This window comes from Danio rerio, chromosome 3 (genome assembly GCF_049306965.1).
Source record: "Danio rerio strain Tuebingen ecotype United States chromosome 3, GRCz12tu, whole genome shotgun sequence".
NCBI lineage: Eukaryota > Metazoa > Chordata > Actinopteri > Cypriniformes > Danionidae > Danio > Danio rerio.
Genome location: NC_133178.1, coordinates 32,825,873 through 32,847,231, shown reverse-complemented (window position 1 = coordinate 32,847,231; position 21,359 = coordinate 32,825,873). Strand labels below are relative to the sequence as shown.

Here is a 21,359-nt window from a genome sequence, read left to right as displayed (position 1 = left end):
CATATTTGAGAAGCGTATCATATTTAACAAATTGTTTCCAATGAATTTTATGTAATTCTAGCCAATTGTTGCATTGCTGATCATGATTTTCCACAACACATGCAGCGATGTCAGATCAGTCCACCCAGACATTTTATTCTGATTCGCGTAATTGTTTAAAGAATCAAATTAGTCAGAGATCAGTTATCAAGATTAAAAGATCCAAATCATCTTAGATCATTTAAGCGAGTTACGAAGAACGAACCCCAGAACATTACGCCCCATTCACACAGGACGCCAGCTTTAACGCTTCCCATTCACTTTGAATGGGTGATGCCAGGCATTGCCGAACTGCATTGTGGATCCGTTGGCAGCACTTCAGCAGTTGGGACTTTCTCAACTTTTCAAGCGGTGACAGATCGCTGTATGCAAATACACCAGCTCAAACAGTGGCCTATTGCTGACTAATTTTATTGTCTGACGCTGCTATGATGATCACGTCAGCCTAAACTTCAGACACGCCCTCTTTCAAGCGTTAACTCTGAAGCACCGTGTGAATGGGGCATTACTCTGAGGAAGAACAACGACTAACTGGCACAAGACAGCAGACATAAGGAGACTATAAAGGAGAAATAATTCATTAACAGACAGGTGAACAGGATTAACCAATAATGGGTTAACAAGGAGGGCGGGACTGGAAAATAGACAAGAAAGCACATAACACTCAAAGAAACAACACAAGAAAACAAGACTAGAACACACAGCCATGAGAGAGCCCATTAACCACGTGTTTACATGAAACAAAACACTAAAGCACATGGCCACAATGTAGACCAGGGCCCGTTTCAAAAAGGAGGTTAAGTGAAAACTCCCAGTACGTTAACCCTGAAATGAGAGAAACTCAGGTTTGTCAAACTCGAGAAAGCAGGCTAAGGCCCATTCCCAACACTATTTTTGTACCCCTAACCCCTCTTCTTGACCCTTAAAAACGAGTGTAAAGGGGAAGGGCTTAAAAATTTACCCCTAAGAAATGGGACAGCATTACAGTACCTGCACACGTCATCAGATGTCATCGCAATCTCTTGCTTCATATGAGATCAGATGATCGCGACTGCTGTAGTTATTCCAGTTGCTTTATTTTTTGGTATTAATCTTCAGGACATCACTCAAGGCATATATTACATTATCATAACAATATAATGTGGCAATAAGATTGTAACTGTACTGTGTATTTACACCCTGGCCATATTCATATATGTAAACACACCAAAACAACATTAACATTATAGCAGACACTGTAAAAAGACCTAAAGACCGCAGTGTTCACTTCAATAATGGCACTTATATCTGCATACTCCACATGTCTTAATTTAATTTCTGTTTCTTCAGTTATGACTTTAGTTGGATTAAGGTCATCAAAAATCGCTGTTTGAGCTTATGTAGGCCTACAGTTCAAAATAATCTTTAACTGAATAAACAGTGAGTAAACATAAGTACATCTTATAAAACGGGGTGACTCAGTGGCGCAGTAGGTAGTGCTGTCGCCTCACAGCAAGAAGGTCGCTGGAGACATGACAGATCCAAAGACATGTGGTACAGGTGAATTGGGTAGGCTAAATTGTCCGTAGCGTACACTGTTAACCCTTACTGTAGATTATGCAGTAAATAACTGTAAAATAGCCAGCGTTTAGCTGTAATGAAAGGAAACAGTATTTTACTGTAAAAGGAGCAGGATTTGTATGAAATTCTGTAGTCCAAAGAATAAATTACAGTAATTTACTCTATGTACCATTACAGATATTTACTGTGATAATAAATGGTAAATTACTGTTCAACCATTACTGCCCCATCTACTCTGATGCTTTATGTTGCTATTTTATATTTATTTTATCTCTGTGTTTTCTTTGGTTCCTTTTATGTTTTTAACATTGAGTATCAGGAGTCAACCAATGCCACAGAGCTTATTAAAAGGTAAGTGTAAGATATGGACGAAATGCATTAAAAGCATTTTACTTTTTCTATAATTAATCTAATTTAATTGCCTAGTTTGACCTATAGTTAAGATTTTAAATTGCACTTTCAACTGAATATTAGTATTTTGCTAAATAACTAGTAAAAATGTGTTATTAAAAAAAAAAAATATATATATATATCTTAAACAACACGCACATACATTTTTGCAGAGACTCAATGAATTTGCCTGGAAAACTGGCAAGTAAAAGTGCCATTAACAGTATAAAGGCTTTCCTAAATAAATGTATAAATCATGATCTTTGTTGTGTTTTTTATCATTTTTTACTACAAATTTGGAACGACATGAGAATCAGATTATTTGTTTATTTATTTTTTTTATGGATGAAGTTTATATTATTGTATATTTTTATTGTTTTTATCAAACGATATGTGCATAACTGTGATAAATGTAGGCAGTTGCTTTGAAAATATGCTATGTACCAGGGGTGTCAAACTCCTAGAGGGCCACAGCCTAGTAGAATTTAGTTCCAGCCCTGCTTCAACACACTACCTTTAGATTTAGTTTGATCAGGTGTGTTTAATTAGTATAACTGCACTGTTACTCTGTAGATTGTGCAGTAAATAACTGTAAAAAAATAATGATTTAAGCATCATCACCACACACTACCACATGCTGTCCGTCTTTTTCTAAACACAAAGGTGTTAAGAGTTTTCAGAAAATGCCGGCCCTTTAAGAGAGTCAGGTGTTTGATTTGTTTACTGCTGAGTGTGCTCTATTCTCTGTCTATCAATTCAGATGTTGAGTCTGATATGTTTTAGGCTTAAATAAGAATCTTTAATGAGTAAGTAAAATGTGTTCAAATGTTTTTGAGGGTTTATAAAATAAGGCTGTGTTTTAAGTTATATTGTTGTTGTCTTGAACTGTGTACTTGAAAGCTACATTGTTAGCTAGTTAGCCTCTCCTCATATAACTTCTTACATTACTTTTGTTTAAGTATATGTATTTATTTTATATTGCACGCTGCCATAATGTACAGATGCTAACAGTTGTGTGTATCTTTCTGGCAACTAAGCCAAAATTAAATTCCATCATCTCAGTAAGGAAACATGTGCACATCATCACAGGGAATCACAAAAACATGATACACATAGCCATCCACACACAAAAGCTCCCCTGTCAGGTCCCAGGTTGTGAGTTTGTTACTAAGTATTTTTCAGAGCTGTGTTTCCATCTATGAATTTATATTTGAAACAATAAAAAAGTTTGTTGTCATGAGATAATTATAACAATAAAAGATTGGATCCTTTGGTTTTTCGGTGTTGCCAACTTTATTATTGTTTTCTATAATTATTTTAAACTTTTTGAGATTTGACACAGTTTTTAATTATTTAAAACTTTAAAATTTAAAGTAATTATTTTGTTTTTTGCTGTTCAGTTTTTTTTTTTTTTTTTTTTTTTTTTGCATGGTCAGCATTGAGGAGAGAGTAACACATTTCACTGCAGCACTTTGTGTGTGTGTGTATTGGATATGTGATTGAGATAAATGTTGGCAGTTGCTTTAAAAGTATACTATATACCAGGGGTGCTTAATCCTGTTCCTGGAGATCTACCTTCCTGCAGATTTCAGTTGCTATCCATATTAAACACACCTAAACCAATTAATTAGGACCTGAACACCACGTGATAATTACAGGCAGGTGTGTTTGATATGGGTAGCAACTGAAATCTGCAAGAACGTAGATCTCCAGGAACAGGATTGAGCACCCCTGCTATATACCATGGGGGTCAAACTCCAAGTTACTGGAGAACTGCAGGGCAGCAGAGTTTAGTTCCCACCCTTCTTTAACATTACCTGTAGATTTCTAACGAGCCTTAATTAGTTTTATCAGGTGTGTTTAATTAGAGTTACAGCTTAAAGTCCCAGTCACACTGCACTTTTCTCCCTTTAGACTTCCATTCATATGCATGTGAATGCTGCAGACCTGGAATGCATGCTCATGCGACAAATTTTACAGTTTGCAGCATTGGAAAGTTCAAGCTTGGAGAACTCTGAACTGTGAAATAACATCATGTGATTGCTTGAGACTAATCAAAGATCAAACCATGACCTCTCTGAACAAAAATTATGGACCAGTTGCTTGCTTTTTCAATCTCTAAATATTTTGTTTAATCCCACTCCTTTTCGCAGAGCCATATGACAGAATTTTGCATGCTTAAACGTTAGTTTGACTGCAGCCTTGCTGTGCAGACCTGGGGCTCTCAGTAATATGTAAGATGATATTTATATCTGCTGATTTCTTAATTTTGTTATACGTTTTCTGTTTTATATTTGTTTGCTGCCAAAACAATAAAATAAATGTCAGAATTTACAACTTAATTAATTTAAAGAATTAATAAAAGGCAAGAATACAAATTAATTTTAGTAACACCTTGACATACTATTGTGTATGCAGTATAATGCTGTGAGTTGTAACACTACAGTACAGTAATTAACTGTACACAGTTTCCAGTTAGTTACCACTACTGCTCTATTACAGTGATTAACTGGCAACACTGTTGCCAGCTATTCACTGCAATGGTTCGGTTACAGTAAACAACTGGCAACACTGTTGCCAGCCACTCACTGTAATGGTTCAGTTCCAGTAATTAACTGGCAACACTGTTGCCACTTACTTACTGTAACCAAACTTTTACAGTGAGTGGCTGGCAACAGTGTTGCCAGTGTTCTACTGTAAAAAAGCCTGGTAAGGTCTAACAGTGTATGAGTGTGTGTGTGGATGTTTCCCAGAGATGGGTTGCGTCTGGAAGAGCATCCGCTGTGTAAAAACTTGCTGGATAAGTTGGCGGTTTATTCCGCTGTGGCGACCCCGGATTAATAAAGGGACTAAGCCGACAACAAAATGAATGAATGAATGAATAAACAGTGATTAAACATAAGTACATCTTATAAAATGGGACAACGCAGTGGCACAGTAGGTAGTGCTGCTGCCTCACAGCAAGAAGGTCGCTGGGTTGCTGGTTCGAGCCTTGGCTGGGTCAGTTGGCATTTCTGTGTGGAGTTTGTATGGTCTCCCTGAGTTTGCGTGGGTTTCCTTCGGATGCTCCGGTTTCCCCAACAGTCCAAAGACATGTGGTACAGGTGAAGTGGGTAAGCTTAATTGTCAGTAGTGTATGAGTGTGTCTGTGTATGTTTCCCAGAGATGGGTTGCAGCTGGAAGGGTTAAAAAGTGCTAGATAAGCTGAAGGTTCATTCTGTTGTGGCGACCGTTTTTTTATAAATGGACTAAGCCAAAAAGAAAATTAATTAATTAATCTTATTAAACATAATTTATTTTCATGACTAATTATTACAGTAGAACAGTTTCAGTACAATAACAGTAAATAACTGTAAAATAGCCGGTGTTTTGCTGTTTCTGGAGTGTGGGACTGTGCAGGACCTGGAGCATAGAGCTGCAGCAGGCCCGGAGCATGGAGCTGCAGAGGGCCTGGAGCGTAGAGCTTTGGTTCTGTAGGCATTGACAGTTCAGATAACCCCAGCGGGTCAGAAGGCTTTAGTTCAGAAGGCACTGGCAGTTCATACAACCACAGTGGGTCAGAAAGCTTTGGTTCAGGAAGCACTGAGAAGTCACAAGGCTCTGGCGGCCATTTGTTGGATTCAGGTGGTGGCTCTGGCCATTCGTGAGACTCAGGTGGCGGCTCTGGCCATTAGTTAGACTCTGGTGGTGGCTCTGGCCATTCGTGTGACGCAGGTGGTGGATCTGGCAACTCTGGCAATGACGGAGGGTCTGGCAGCTCATTCATTTATACCCTAAGCTGTACACTGTTAACCCTTACTGTAGCTTATGCATTAAATAATTGTAAAATAGCCTGTGTTTTGCTGTGCCTGGAGTGTGGAGCTGTGAAGGGCATATAACTGCGGAGGACCTAGAGCGTGGAGCTGCAGAGGACCTGGATTGTGGAGCGTGGGACTCAGGAGGCTGCTCTGGCCATTCGTGGGACTCAGGTGGCGGCTCTGGTAGCAATAGAAGTGATGAAGGCTGTGGAACTGATGGAGGATATGGCAGCTCTGGCAGTGACAGAGGATCTGGCAGCTCTGGCAGTAAAGGAGGATCTGGCAGCTCTTGAAGTGAAGGAGGATCTGGTAGATATGACAGTGACCGCTCTGGGGGTAGCAGGTGGTGGTGGCCAGTCTTGTACCATTCATAAATCAGATGATGGTATTTTAAGGACAGGAACCATGGCAGAAATTGTGACATAATGAGGACAGGAAACCATTCTCTGAGTCAACGGCGTTATGGCAGTGATCATAGACTGAGCTGGCGAACTGGCAGCGGCCATCTTGTGAGCCGGTGAACTGACAGCCAATATGTGCTGTGACTATGTGGTGGAGGACTGATGAACAGGAGACAGGAGTATGGGTGATGCCTGCATAATAGTGGAGTAAATATTAAGCCCTGCAGTCAGCGAGTCTTAAAAAAAAACAACAAAAAAAAAACATGTAGGGGTCTCCTCCTCTACCACACCATTTAATGTATTGTTCTAGAGTTCAGTAGAGTTCATGTTAGCAGTATGCTGAAATATAATGGTTTGGATAGTCCATCGCAAAAAATATCATGTGGCATAAACCACTCATAGATGTCAAATGTAATATCTGCATGAAGTCCTCCACATACTCCTCAATAGACCGGGCTTCCTGACAGAGATGCATAATCTTTATACCCGCTGTATCCAAGGATGTGGCTGCTTCTTCTGTTATGTGAAGGATGCTGACAACAGAGTTGAGGATCCAAATGCGGGTTTATTACAAGAATAGTCAGGCAGGCAACAGTCAAAACAGAGATAAACAAGATCCCCAAAGGTGTGGGTGTGTGTGCTGTCTACAAAGGTCAGGTAATGAATCAATAATGGTCTTCAGCTGTGTGTGTGTGTGTGTGTGTGTGTGTGTGTGTGTGTGTGTGTGTGTGTGTGTGTGTGTGTGTGTGTGTGTGTGTGTGTGTGTGTGTGTGTGTGTGTGTGTGTGTGTGTGTGTGTGTGTTTGCGTGCGTGCATGCATCCTTGATCGCTGGTGATTGTGACAGTTTATACCATGGGGCCTAAACTCAGTTCCCGGAGGGCTGCAGCCCAGCTGAGTTTGTTCCCACCCAGCTTCAACATATTTATCTGTAGATTTTTAACAAGCCTGAAGGACTCAATTAGTTTGATCAGAAGTGTTTAATTATGATTAAAGCTGAACTGTGCAAAGTTGTGACCCTCTGTAATATATCCAGTGGTGTTCGAATACTCATTACTGTAATTGAGTAGCTTTTTTTCAGAAATTGTAATTTATTAAGTAGTTTTAAAAATGTGTACTTTTACTTTCCTTTGAGTACATTTTAGTCATGTATCTGTACTTTTACTCCACTAGCCTACTTTCCTTTAACTACTTTTTTTTTTCTTGTCTATGGGGATTAGAAAAATCTGTCCAGTGATTCCTTTCCAATCAAATCGCACAGAGAAGGTAAATCACATCATAATGAGCTACTTCAAGAAGACATGGGCAATTTATAATTGCAGCAAACTATTTGGAAGCATTAATGGTGTCCTAGAAAATGTCCAAAATCTTTACATGCAATGACCCAGAGATGCAGATCACTGATGAGAAGATGATGGATGCTTACTTTGTGATGACCGAAATGGCCTTGAACACCCAATAGGCACAGGACGTCAATATGACATCAGATTGACGTTGTACCCCGTGCTGTGGGGACATTGCATTTTGTTTGGAAATGAAAATGAGGTTGAAGTCAGAACCCAATGTCATGCCAACGTCAATGTCCAACCTAAAATAAACTAAATATCAATGACTATTGATGGTACAGCTTGATATTGTGTGGGTGTCACCACCATGACGTCTATCAGATGTTGGATTTTGGTTGCCATACCTGACGAATTAATTTCAGTATTTGACATCAGAATGCCGTTGGTTTAAGATGGTGGCTCGACGTTGGATTTTGGTCACTTTCCAACACAACCTCAAATCTACTGCTACTGCTAATCTAGTGCTCTATTACAGTAATTAACTAGCAACACTGTTTTCTACGAGTATTCTACTGTAAAAAAGCCTGCTATGGTTTAACAGTATTTAAAAAAATAGATGCTATTATTATTGCAAGATATGATTGAAGTAAAAATAGACTACTGAAAGCAGCCCAACCAAAAGAGCTATGAAATCAAAAGAAGAGACCATAGGAAATAATGTAATAAACATTAATGGAAAATAATGGAAAATATGATACAAATTAAATGAGTGATTCTGATGTTTGGTCTGTGTTTGTATCAGCAGAAAAGGCTTTGTTGGCCCTGACGGTGTGCCACGACCATACAGTAAATATAAACTTAAATTTTTAGCCTTTCAGTAAAGAATGCGGTGTCGATTTAACTGATGGTATACCTTTTCTCAGTTTCATGGCTTTACAATTATAATTGAATGTTCATTCATTTTCTTTTCGGCTTAGTCCCTTTATTAATCCAGGGTCGCCACAGCAGAATGAACCGCCAACTTATTCAGCATGTTTTTTATGCAACCATCTCTGGGAAACATCCACATACACTCATTCACACTCATACACTACGATCAATGTAGCCTACCCAATTCACCTGTCTTTGGTGGAAAACACCCAGAGGAAACCCACGCGTATGCAGGGAGAACATGCAAACTCCACACAGAAACGCCAACTGACCCAGCTGAGGCTCGAACCATTGACCTTCTTGCTGTGAGGCAACAGCACTACTGTGCCACTGCATCGCCCAGGATTGAATGTAATGTTTGCAATGCACTGTTCTTCAAGTTTAAAGTATTGCGTTGAAGATGAATTGTTTTTTTCTCTTTCTTTTTAGTATCTTTTTCTCTCAAGGGACAGAGAGCTCAGCAAACACAGAACAGCTGCAATTTATTATGCACCCACAAAATCTTGAGACTCAATAAACATCTTTTATGTGAATCTTCAATATATATATATATATATATATATATATATATATATATATATATATATATATATATATATATATATATAGGTACAGTAAGTCAGAATTATTAGCCTCCCTTTGATTTTTTTTCTTTTTTAAATATTTTCAAATGATGTATAACAGAGCTAGGAAATTTTCATAGTAGGTCTGATAATGTTTTGTCTTCTGGAGAAAGTCTTATTTGTTTTATTTCAGCTAGAATAAAAGCCGTTATTAATTTTTTAAACACCATTTTAAGATCAAAATTATTTGCCCCTTTAAGCTATATATTTTACTATAGTCTACAGAACAAACCATCATGATACAATAACTTGCCTAATTACCCTAACCTGCCTAGTTAACCTAATTAACCTAGTTAAGCCTTTAAATATCACTTTAAGCTGTATAGAAGTGTCTTGAATATGTAGTCAAATATTATTTACTGTCATCATGGCAAAGATAAAATAAATCAGTTATTAGAGACAAGTTATTAAAACTATTATGTTTAGAAATGTGTTGAAAAAAATCTCTCAATTAAACAGAAATTGGGGAAGAAATAAACAGAGGAGGCTAATAATTCTGACTTCAACTGTATATGCGTGTGTTACTTTAAATACCTTTTTGATCACCTAATTAATTATTGCAGGTGATTGGAATCTTCTGTTTTTTCTTGACAAAAAAAAGTTTATCCAGTCTTTTTCCATGCAATTTGCTACAGTAGTAGTCAGGGGTCAAGAGGGCTAAAGCAAAAAAAATAATAATAATAATAATTATACTACATTTGGATGTTCACTGACTGTAATAATAACATTCAACGTAACAAAAACTCCTCATAATCTGCTAATGAAAATGATTTCATTAGAATCCAAAATTAATGATATATGAATCATGCCAGTTGCATAACTAAACAATGAGAAGCCAAGTCATGGATGATAAACACACAACATCAATTGACGATCCAAATATATGACTTCACAATGTTTCAGGAAACACATAATACTGAGGTACAGCTTAAGGTACATCTATTTAAGAATGACATAGCCTTAGAAAAGTTTGAGGAAAGTTTTCATCCCACAAAGTTTCCATGCATCCTGAATGTTGTCTCCAAGAAATAGCGAGGTCAGGAAATCAAAATGATCCTAGTTTATCAATAGTTTATCATTCAGGATTCTGCTGTTTAGCTGCTTGTTTTCAGCTTAATAAAAATGTGTTTTGTCAACATGTCAATAGTGTGAAAATTTAAAATTCAATATGCTGAAGTGAATTACATTTGTCACATTGCTCTACATAATCTGAAGGGAATTATTTACCTAAACTAATATGCTATATTTTGAAAAGAGTTTATTACTAAAATACTCTAGATTTAAAAAAAAAAAAAAAAAAGATGACATGTTTCGCATGGTATATGATTATTTTGATGCGAATTTTCCTTTTTTGGTAGTTCCTTACTAAAAGAAAAAGATAATACACTTTTTTCAAAGTTTTTTACTTTAATAAATAACTATGACCATTTATTAAAAAATAACCAATTACTTTTTTATCACAAAAGTAACATCTATAAAGTTAACATATTATTTGGGGAAAAAATAAGGATGATATGTTAAATATAAATTTTAACAAAAAAAATAGCATTACTATTGATAACAATACTAATAGCCTACTAATAGTAATTAGTATTAATTCTACAAGTAGCTCTCAATAACAATATATTTTTTTACAAATATTAATAAGAAACTACAACTGTCTTAAATTAGCTATCTTGCTTAGTTAATTTAGCTTGTTAGATTTTGTGGTTATGTGTTATTAATACTTTAGGTTATTCTAAAGTGTTACCCATGTTTTTGTTATTTTCATGTTGTTTTGTTAAAACATATTTATAATAAACACACACACACACAAACACACACACAAACACACACACACACACACACACACACACACACACACACACACACACACACACACACACACACACACACACACACACACACATATATATATATATATATATAATTTTAAACATTCTTAGAAAATTGTCAAAAACAAGCATTGAAACAAGGATACTGTAGTGTAAATAATTTAAAACACTAGATTAAGTCCAAACATTTAATGAAAATCTTTGTTTTATTTTATTAATTATTATTTTTTTCATTATTTATTATTTTTATTTTATTTAAGCTATTTTTATTAGGTTATATTAATAGATTTTTCTTTTCATTAAGACACACAAAATCTTATCTAGGCCAAATCACTTTTGAATAAAAAATAGTGACAGCATTATATGACAGTAATTCTAACATTGGTTGTGATGGTGGCAGTTTTATCTTCAGTAGATCCAAATATTTCATATAGTCTACTGGTGTGTGATCATGAAGTGGATTTAAAATGACAAAGGATTTTGTAAACCAGCTGACGTCTAATGTCGCATTGTGCTGCTTTTGACTACTGGGGTAAAGGCACACAAGTGACCGTTGCAGGTAAGTTCTTAACTTTTTTTCAACTCTTTTAGTAGCCTCTAGCCTATTTTAAATTTAAGAAAAACATATTGTGCAGACAAAACTACTTGAATACAGGAATGGGAATACTGTTTATGTTGTTGGGAACATCTGCATCGATAATTTATTATTTGTATTTGGTTATTGCACGGAAATTATATCATTATAACCTTTAGACTATTTTTATAGTAAATTCAACTTAATCAAAGATTTAATTTAACCTACACAAACTTCTTAAAGCTTGAATAGCCCATGCATAACCTAAAAAGGTATGTAGGCTATAGTAGTAACACAGAGAAATGTAAGAATATTCAGATGGGGGGAAACTATTGTTTTATTAGTATGTCTATGAATTAGATTAAGGCTTTATTAATGTAAAAGTAAAGCATTTTTTTTTTTTGCTTTATTTGAGTTTAATTACCTTGTGAGGTGCAGTAGTCTAAAAGGACAAAATATAAGATCTTGTACAGCTGATAGAAATAATGTAATGCTGTGAGCTACTTCGACTTCTTCTTTGACTACTGGGGTAGAGGGACGCAGGTGACCGTGACAAGTAAGTTATTTTTGCTTCCATTTGAATTTGCTATTTCATATTAATATCTGTAACTTTTTCTTTTAAGTTAGGCCCTAGCATCTTTGTGATCTGTTAGTAATAGACCTTTGAGTCTATTGAAATCACTTTGGCATAGCCTTATGTGTGGCATAGCCTACAGACTTCTGAAATTTCTTGTCAAAAAATTTAAACGAAATGCCCTTCTTTGGGTCATTTGTCATGAAGGCAATTTTTTAGGAAGTGATTATAGGCTGTTTATTATTTCCCTGTATTTTTTCAGAGTGTTTTATTTCTATAAATTATGCAAACAATGTTTCAGTCTTGTTACTTACTCCTTGTTACTCACTAATTGCAATCTGAAAATGCTAGCTTATTTGTTAATTTACTTATTTGTTTGTTTATTTAAAGTCATTCAATCCTCCAAATGTTCTACTGTGCTAATTTTTCACTGTTAGTGCGAACTAGAACCATGTTGAGTTTAAATATTGGTGCGAAAATAGTGTTATAGCCTATTTATTACAGTACTTCGGCTAAATACAGCCTATAGCATAAAGATGATTTAGTGTTGTGATTGGTTAAACATTTACAATTCCGATGCAAAAAAGCTCTAGCCTAATTGCCTTCTGAAATTTTCATTTATTTTTTTTCCTCTGGCTGTTGTATGGGTTCAGTAATTTTATGTCAACGAACAGGTTCAGTTAATTTCAAGTTTTTTAAGTTTTATTTTTTATGTAAAAAAGTGACAATGCTAAATGCCAATTCGAGACAAAAGTTTCAGGCCGCTTTTAAAGATTTTGGTAGCACTTTACAGTACAGGTGCACTAATATGCATTTTATAGTGCTAATTAATGCACAGATAATCATGAGTTAATGTATGTGTTAAAGTAATGAAGAAATAAATTATTTATTAATGAGAACTGCACGAGCAACAAATTACATTCTATATAATTCATACATGTAACCAAATTGCCATAGGCCTACACTAAAATGTGTTGTTGTTGTTTTTTGGACTTGCAAATGAAGATAGCATAATAATTTTACAAGTAATCCTACTTTGTATATCTTGTATCTTATCTGTTTATTTACAATCTTATTTTGTGTTTTTTTTTTTACTTCAAAATGCAACGATTAATTCAATACTTGATTGTTTTTTTTATTTTATTTATTGTGCTTAAAAATAAGTAAATTCAAAATAGCTAGGCCTGATTAATATATAGAGAGGGCTTCGTAATCTATTGAACTAAAGCAAAAAAATAAATTACATACACAAGTAGAATTTACTTCACAAAGCTAGGAAATCGCATGCTCTCTTGGATTAAAATGTAATTTAATTCAGTTTGATTCACATAAAATTAAAGAAAACATGTAACCACTTTGCACTTATTTGTGTATTTGACAGGATGTCAGTAGAGACAAACGAAACAATAAAACTGTGAATTCTCAAGTAATCTTAACTTAAACATTTCTAAATAATAATTATGATTAGGTTTTTACTAGCAAAGTTTTGAAGTGAGTTCTGAGTGGAAATACTTTCCAAGCTTTTTAAAGAACCCTGCACCACATTTTTTTCAGCGTAATGTAATAACATATTTTTAAACTAATGATGCATGTAAATTCATGTCAATTATAATAAAAGTCAAATAATAGTTAAACTTCCAGTTGTCTGCTTTAATTAATCATTAGAAAATGCTTTAAGGCAGGGGTTCTCAACTTTTTGCAGTTGGGGCCCCAGTGCACGGAATGGTTCTGCATGGAGTCAAAAAGAACAGGCATTTTTTGCAGCTAGTGCATCGCTTCGCGAACCATGAAATGTCTCCATTTCACATGTAGAGCTATTCTGAATGCGAGCAGCTAGGCCACGCTCACGCCCCGTCATTGCCTGCGCACCATCTGTGCATAGGCCAAAGCATCGATTCCAAGCCAAACCATTTTCACAGATAAAAATATCGAGGACATTGGAAATGGCTTCTCCTGTAGTATGTGACTAAAAAGGCCGGCAACGCAAATACCTGACATAGGTAAGGAGCTGTGCCTGCCTAGCAATATCAGTGGATTCGTCTAGCTGCAGCGCATAGTAAGGACTATTTTTAACGAACTCATTGGACTTGTCTACAATTCTCCTAGCAACTGTGTGGACAGCGGTACTGCACCGAGTTTGGCTGCTGCATTATCGCCTATATCATTACTCTGCACATGCAAAATGAAAGTCTCACCAATTGTATGTGGTTTACATCAAATGAAGAATATAAAAAACAAATACTACAGTTTCGGACTCGGTCAGGGTACAAGGACCTTAAACCTTGCTTCTCAAGGAGAAATCAAACAAATTAACGCCATTTTGTAAAGTCTATGAACGCAGCACACACAAATAAACTAAAAACTTTATTCACTCTTCACAGCCTTTAAATATTGCTATATCAGCACATTTAACCATTAATCCATCCTCAATATACAACAATGAAAAAAAGACAGCACCATAGGCTACTATAATTAATATTATTTATTTTTCTTTCTTTGTTTTTTCCAAGTGTTTTGCTTATGCGGAATTTATAAATGTAAAATATCATTAATGTTTCTTATTCTGTATTTTTGTCTTTTACCCCATTTAGATGAAACTCTCACAGCACCAGTTGTGTTCAAAATGTCTCAGTGTAGTTCTTCTACTGATTCCTTAATTATTGGATGTCTGGCCTCTGAGTTTTCACCGGATTCAGTAAACTTCAGATGGAGTAGTAATGGAAATGAAATTAAAAACGTCACCCAGCATTCTACAGCAAACAATCTAAAATTCAGCTACATCACCATTACCAAAAAGCAACGATACCAAAGTGACATAATGTGCACAGCAGATCATCCATCAAAAACAGTCAACGAAACATTTAGTACAGGTAATGACAGACATTAACATGTTGACCATAACATTACTGCACAAATATGCTGTTGAGGTATAAAGTAAAAATATACATTTAAAAAAAAATGTTTTGTTTAATGTGTCTAAGCAAAAAATAAAAAATAAATGATTCTTTATAGATCCAACCCTGAGTTTGGTTCTTGTACCGACTGAGAAAAATACATTTGCCATGTGTGTTATTGAGGATTTCTACACTGAAAACATCACTGTACGGTGGAAAGAAAATAACATATACAAACAGAGCCAGACAAATCTGGAGTACAAACTGAACATGAATGGTCTTCACACAGCTCTAAGTCTTTATAAATTAAACGAGATTGTGATTCCAAACACTGAGTATACCTGTGAGGTCTCACACAGAGGAAAAACATTTCATAAAACACAGAACTTTACAGGTAAATCATCTTCCGTTTTAAATGCACACATGAATATGCTCATCTAAACTTTTTACAGTTCAAACATACACATAAATCCAGACTATACATTAAAATACATTTCTTTTTCCATCTTTAGCTAAATTCAGACTGATGCTGAAGCCACCAATGGTGAGAGAAATGTTCATCAATAACAGAATTGTCTTGCAAGCTGTTGTTTCTGGAGATTTGTCGACTGCAGTGAAAAAAGCTTCAGTGTCATGCAAAATGGACAATGTGCCTATAAATAGTGTGAGCCAGGAAAATGAGTCACAACACGTAAAAATTTATAATGTTCCAGTTGATACAACGAAATGGTTTAATGGTGGAAAAGTCACCTGTACCACCCGGGACACGCTTAATAACAAAGACATTAAGCAGGAGATCTATTTTAATAAAGGAGGTAAGCCAATGTAAATCTTCAGTGTAATCACCTTTTTGATTCTCTGTTTATTCACAGATTATGATAAAAGAGATGAAAAACAATGACTTCACTATCACTGTTCGGAGCATTTTTACTCTCTTAAAGCTTAGACTGGCTTGATATACAATTATTATTAATTAATTTGATAATATTCTGATTGACTGTTGAATCTTTATCATTTTCTCCAATTCAGATGGACAGAAACCCAGTGTTAAAATTTACAAACCTGATGATATCAACACAGAGCAAATCTCTCATGTGTGTGAAGTCTCCAGCCCTAACCTTGGTGATGTCTATATCATGTGGAAAGTGAACAATGTGTACACAGAGGGAAAATCTAGTGATCCCATCCAGCAACAGGGCTCCACATCTGTTGTCAGCATTCTTACAATCTCAAAAAAAGAGTATGAGAGTGTCAAAACCACCATCAACTGTGCTGTTGTACACGCCAACATGAAGAATACAGCATCTCCATTACTAGGATCAACCAGCAAAAGTAAACAGACAGAATCAAAAGTTTGTGCATGTGATTATGATCCTTAACTAACATTTGTCTGTTGTTGTGTGCATTTGCTAGTGTTTTTGCTTCCTATGTTGCTCACCCGTTAGATTAAGTATTGTTGATGTTTTTTGTGCATTTGTCTGTCTGTGTCACAATACATGGGTCAAACTTTATTACACCTAAAACTATATGACTGCATAAAAAATAATTGTGAATAAATATGTGGTCAGTGTAATGCCATAGTGTAATAAAACAATAGTGTTCAAGAGCAAAAATAATTCTGGCCTGTGTAAATGTGATACTTTTCTTAAAACTATTCTTGTGTGTTTTGTCTTGTGTTTACTGCACCTCTGTAGCCTTTATGTGTTCTGAAATAACATTCATATTTGATTTCGTTCCATATTCTATTAACTAAATGTTTTAAATTTGAAACAAAATTTTGATTTAAGCTTTTATGTTGTTTCACAATAAATCTTTGTGTTTGCATGACTAAGTCCTGCGCTTCTGTGCTTTGCTTTCTGGTCTTGTTTTATTGTGTGATTAGAAAAACATGATACACTGCACAAAAAGCACATAAAAGTAGTAAAAGCACATACAGTAGTAATTTTCAAATGTGACTCATAATCATCAGTAAACACTGACATTTACAATCAATGCCTCATGTACATGTCTTGTGAGGACAATATTTTAAAGTGCATTTACAGCATATTAGTTTCAGTAGTAAGTTACTTGATAAGTGCATCTTAAAGTTTAAATATTGAGAATATTTTATAACATATTTAGGGTAATATAGTGAAAATGATTAAGAAAAAACACAAATCTATATTTGTCTTCTTCTGTGTGTGATCGTATTCATTTTGTTTGTTCCTCAGCATATTTGTCTGCAAATGTCACTGGTAAAATTGTTTATGTGGCACTAACAAGCATAATAATACTTTCTATAAACTGAAGATGACTGATAAACGCTGTAGTAAATATTTTGCACGTTGTGCTTACTGTACACAGGATTTATTTGTGTGTTTGTTTCAGAGGAACCTCCTGAGCCAGAGACAGGTTTTGCTCTTCACTGCAATGAAGATGTTCTGGAAGAGGACGAGTTTAGAAGTCTCTGGTCCACTGCTACATCATTCATCTTCCTTTTCCTCTTCTCTCTGACCTACAGCGCTGTGCTCAGCCTCTTCAAGGTAAGATTGGTATCAACACATCAAGAGTTTATACAAGGAGATGCCTTTTTTGATTTATTGTGTTATTCATGCTGCAACTGATATTAAGGCTCACCTTTTGTTTGTGTATGTGATTTGTTTTATAATTATGTATTATTAAATTTTTTTTTTCTCTTCCAGATGAAGCAGTGACGGTTTGTTGAAAGAGCTTGTAAAAAATAACTCCAAAATTATAATTTATGCTTCCTAGAAACTCAGAATATTTCTGCAGATTTTCTGTAGGTTTCAGTTGTTGTATTTGAATATTATGTCTCTGGAGAGCCGCCACTGCAGATGCTCAATAAACAGGGCACAGGTGCAAACTGTTCTCAAGGAATGTTTTACATAATAATAGCTTATATGCTTTAGCCTTGTAATATAATTTAAAACAAGCTTGATTAGCAACAGTTTGCCATACTGTACAATTAAAAAAAAATTGTTTTCTTTGAGAATTAAATTTATTCGCATCCTCTTCATGTGTAGGCTACATGTCTACAACACTTAAAATTTCTATGTTACATTACGTGTTTTAAAATAGTGTTGCTTAAGAATTTGGAATGTTGCAATAAAACTTTAAAAATAATAATGATAATTAAAATAATAATGTTACTGGTTACATGCAAAACGTCTCTGTTTACTTTGACTAAGAGCTCTCGGGGGAATTTCAGTATGTCTGTTTTAGATATATTATAAAAAGTCTTATCAATTTTGTATATGGGGCATTGCTTTCTTCCTATTTTTCCTTACATATTCTGAAGTGAAACTACATTCATGTTGATGATGACAACTCTTATAAATATTAAAATTTAAAATCAAATAATCAAACAAGAATTTTAGTTTAGTATTAGTACAATTGATTTTACACCTTCAAGGTGATTATCCAATAAGCTGTTCTCTGGATAAAAAGCAATATATTTACTTTCTGTAGTATTTTAATTTCTGACATTTTAGAAATGTATTTTTGGAGCACATTATATCTTTTTGTGCAGTGTTTTTTATTTCTTTGCACATACCTTGATATCAGACTCCAAAATTGTAGAAATGCATAATATAAGGCAAAAAAATAAAAATAAAAAATGATCATGGAAATATGCAGGTTCATCTGTGGACAAATTTAGTGCTGATACAAATTACTGTATTTGGCAGATGCTAATTTTTAATGACTGAAGAAGTTTGATCTGATTTTAAATCACATAAACATTGTGTTTGTGTTAAAATGTTGTTTTTGTAAAGACATTAAAAATAAAAATAAACAACAACAAAAAACAAAAACATAATAGACATTAAATCAGCCCAACTAGACATTAAAGGACAATATTATTACACTATTTACTAATAAACTTGTAAAAAGCAAAATTGCATTTTTTTTTAAAGTTTGTAGCTTTTTTAGCCCTATATTAACCATTGCATTTAAGCGGCTTTTCTCTTTGTGCTCTTTATTAAAAATCTCACGATTAAATAAGACTTGGATTCTCTGAAAATATTGTGCATGGCATGTATAGGTATGAAGCATGCCCAACATGGTGAATGCTGAAAGTTGCGCACACTGCCAGGTAATGCCAATGAGGATTCTGGAGCGAAGGCTTTGGTTGGTGGCATCTTCCAAGGATGATCTGGTACTCTCTGCCATCCTTCTTTTGTCTAAAGACACCAAATCCTCTCAAATCCAAGATCTTGCTTTGTGGGGGGATATCAGAGAGCTGACGGTGAACGGTGATGAGATGATAGGGGATGAGGAGGTGGATGAGGAGATGCTAGCTCGTCTCCTCCAAGATGAGCTGGTTGATGAGGAGGAGAACAGGTAAAGCTTGCTTCCCGAGCTTTAGCTCCCAACAAAACAACTGCTTCCCATTCTGCTAGATTGTGTTACAAAGGAGAAGTGCTCATAGGATAAACCCTTTACTAACCGTATGCCCATCAAGGGTTACTTGTCAACTTGCTAGAGTGGTCCAACTAGTTATTAGGTTTAGGAGGCAAACTTTAATGGGCAAAACGTTTTCACACAGGGCTAGTTAGTTTTGTATATATATCCATTTTTTTTTACTACATTTTTTATTCCTTTGATTATCTGAAACATTAAAGTGTGACACATATGCAAAAAAAAATCAAAATAAAATTAAAAATCAATAAAATTAGAAATCATTATGTGCTGTAGATATAACTGGATCCTGTCTTACATTTTCAACATTACATTGTCAAATATTAAATGTTTAGCTACTTAAATCTCACATTTTGACTGTTAAATCTGAGGAGAATTTGTGCTAGCCTACTCTAAATTGTATCGATATTCTTGTATGTCTTTTGACTTGATTTTGACAATTATGTGTGGTCTTAGACTGCTGGTCAGCTCAGATGAGGAAATGTGCAAGTGTTTTGAGACTCTGAAACAACGAGTCAGTTTTTACACTTAGACAAACTAGTGCACAAAAATGCTCTAAAAAGTATTATTCATTAACATCAAGTAATTGCAGGCTGGTGGAGGATTAAATGCAAATCTGTTATCTATGTTCCTTATAAGTTGTTTGTCCTGTTGAAGCGTCTTTGTTCATTGTTTATGTGGTCCTCGTGGAGGAGAATCATCAGAAATGACAACAATAATCAACTCACTCCTGCTGTTATTAAATGACTTGTTTATCAATAAATAATAAGAACTCAATCATGTAATTAATTCTAACAAACACATTACAGCTTGTTTCTATGCACATACATACATAAACTCTGTTTATGCAGCATTTGATATTTGTTCAAAGAAATAAATGTTCAAAATATATCACTGGTGTGGGACTTTTTAAAAGGTACAGCATATTAGCACATAAAGAGTCCATAAGTTACCTAAAATTATTAGTGCATAAAAAGTGAATTTATACTGTTTATATTTTATTTTATTTATTTGTACAAGAATACAAACATATTAGAATAAAACAGACTAAGCAAGTCCAAGTAAAAGACAAAGTAAAATTTCACAGGGCACTTACAGGATTTTGCATTTGAGTTCTTCATATATATATTAGGGATGTAACGGTATCAGAATTTCACGGTACGGTGATACCTCTGTATGAATGTCACGGTACGGTATTTATTGAATCATTTACAGGAAAAAACAAAACTTATGAAAATACTCCAAAAAAGAGTATGTGAAAAAAAAGTGTCAATGACATACAAATTAGCCATCTATCTGTAAGCTTTGAAACAGGAACTTCAATTTTAATAACAAAAAATTAATAAACCATGTAAAAAAAATAAAGTTTCAATTTAGTATTGTTGAAAACTCATCACATTCAACATTTAATCACTCACTCACTTAGATAGAGATGGGTTTAAAGGAAAATTATCATATAAATATAATCTGGTAAAAGCTGGTATCTCTGGGTATTTACAATGTCCCCTGCAACAGAAAAAAACCCTCTCATTTGGGACTAAGGTTTCTGGGACAAGAGAGATATGACTTGGCCCAGGTTGACAGCAGTGGGTAAAGTTGTGCATTGTCTTTCCCCCACTTGAGAGGACAAACCATGAGTAAGATAGAAGTCTCATGTCTGCATCAATCTGAACAGTGTGCTGACAACACCGCTATTCAGTACGCGCGCGACAACACAGCTGATAAGAACTCGTGCGCGACAACACAGCTGATAAGAACTCGCGCGACAACACAGCTGATAAGAACTCGCGCGACAACACCGCTATTCAGTACGCGCGCGACAACACCGCTGATAAGAACTCGCGCGACAACACCGCTATTCAGTACGCGCGCCGCGACAACACCCGCTTTAGAGTTTTCCAGCTCTTTTTCATCCCCGCTTCTAGCAGCACACTCCATTTCCGCATTACTGGATCTGTAGCGACAACAGACCGCAAGGGATGATGGTCAAGCATGGGCTGATGGGAATTGTAGTTTTCGCTACCTCCCGTTTGCTTCAT

General features: G+C 35.1%; 2 protein-coding genes across 52 annotated transcripts in view; both read left to right on the top strand.

Annotated features, from left to right (window-relative positions):
• LOC137489848 (immunoglobulin gamma-1 heavy chain) overlaps positions 1-20,203 on the top strand; it is a 92,960-nt gene extending 72,757 nt beyond the window's left edge. The window contains exons 3-9 of one of the 2 annotated variants that reach the window (XM_073944706.1): positions 11,934-11,989; positions 14,599-14,877; positions 15,020-15,295; positions 15,414-15,716; positions 15,931-16,233; positions 17,269-17,423; positions 17,583-20,203. In XM_073944706.1, the coding sequence (XP_073800807.1) occupies positions 11,934-11,989; positions 14,599-14,877; positions 15,020-15,295; positions 15,414-15,716; positions 15,931-16,233; positions 17,269-17,423; positions 17,583-17,594 (1,384 nt within the window). In that variant the 3' untranslated portion in view covers positions 17,595-20,203. Of the gene's footprint in view, positions 1-11,350; positions 11,419-11,933; positions 11,990-14,598; positions 14,878-15,019; positions 15,296-15,413; positions 15,717-15,930; positions 16,234-17,268; positions 17,424-17,582 lie in introns of both variants that reach the window. The other variant, XM_073944707.1, reaches the window with a different exon arrangement.
• Positions 1-21,359, top strand: part of ighd (immunoglobulin heavy constant delta) — a 184,658-nt gene that overhangs the window by 122,348 nt on the left and 40,951 nt on the right. The gene's annotated exons all lie outside the window — the stretch shown is intronic.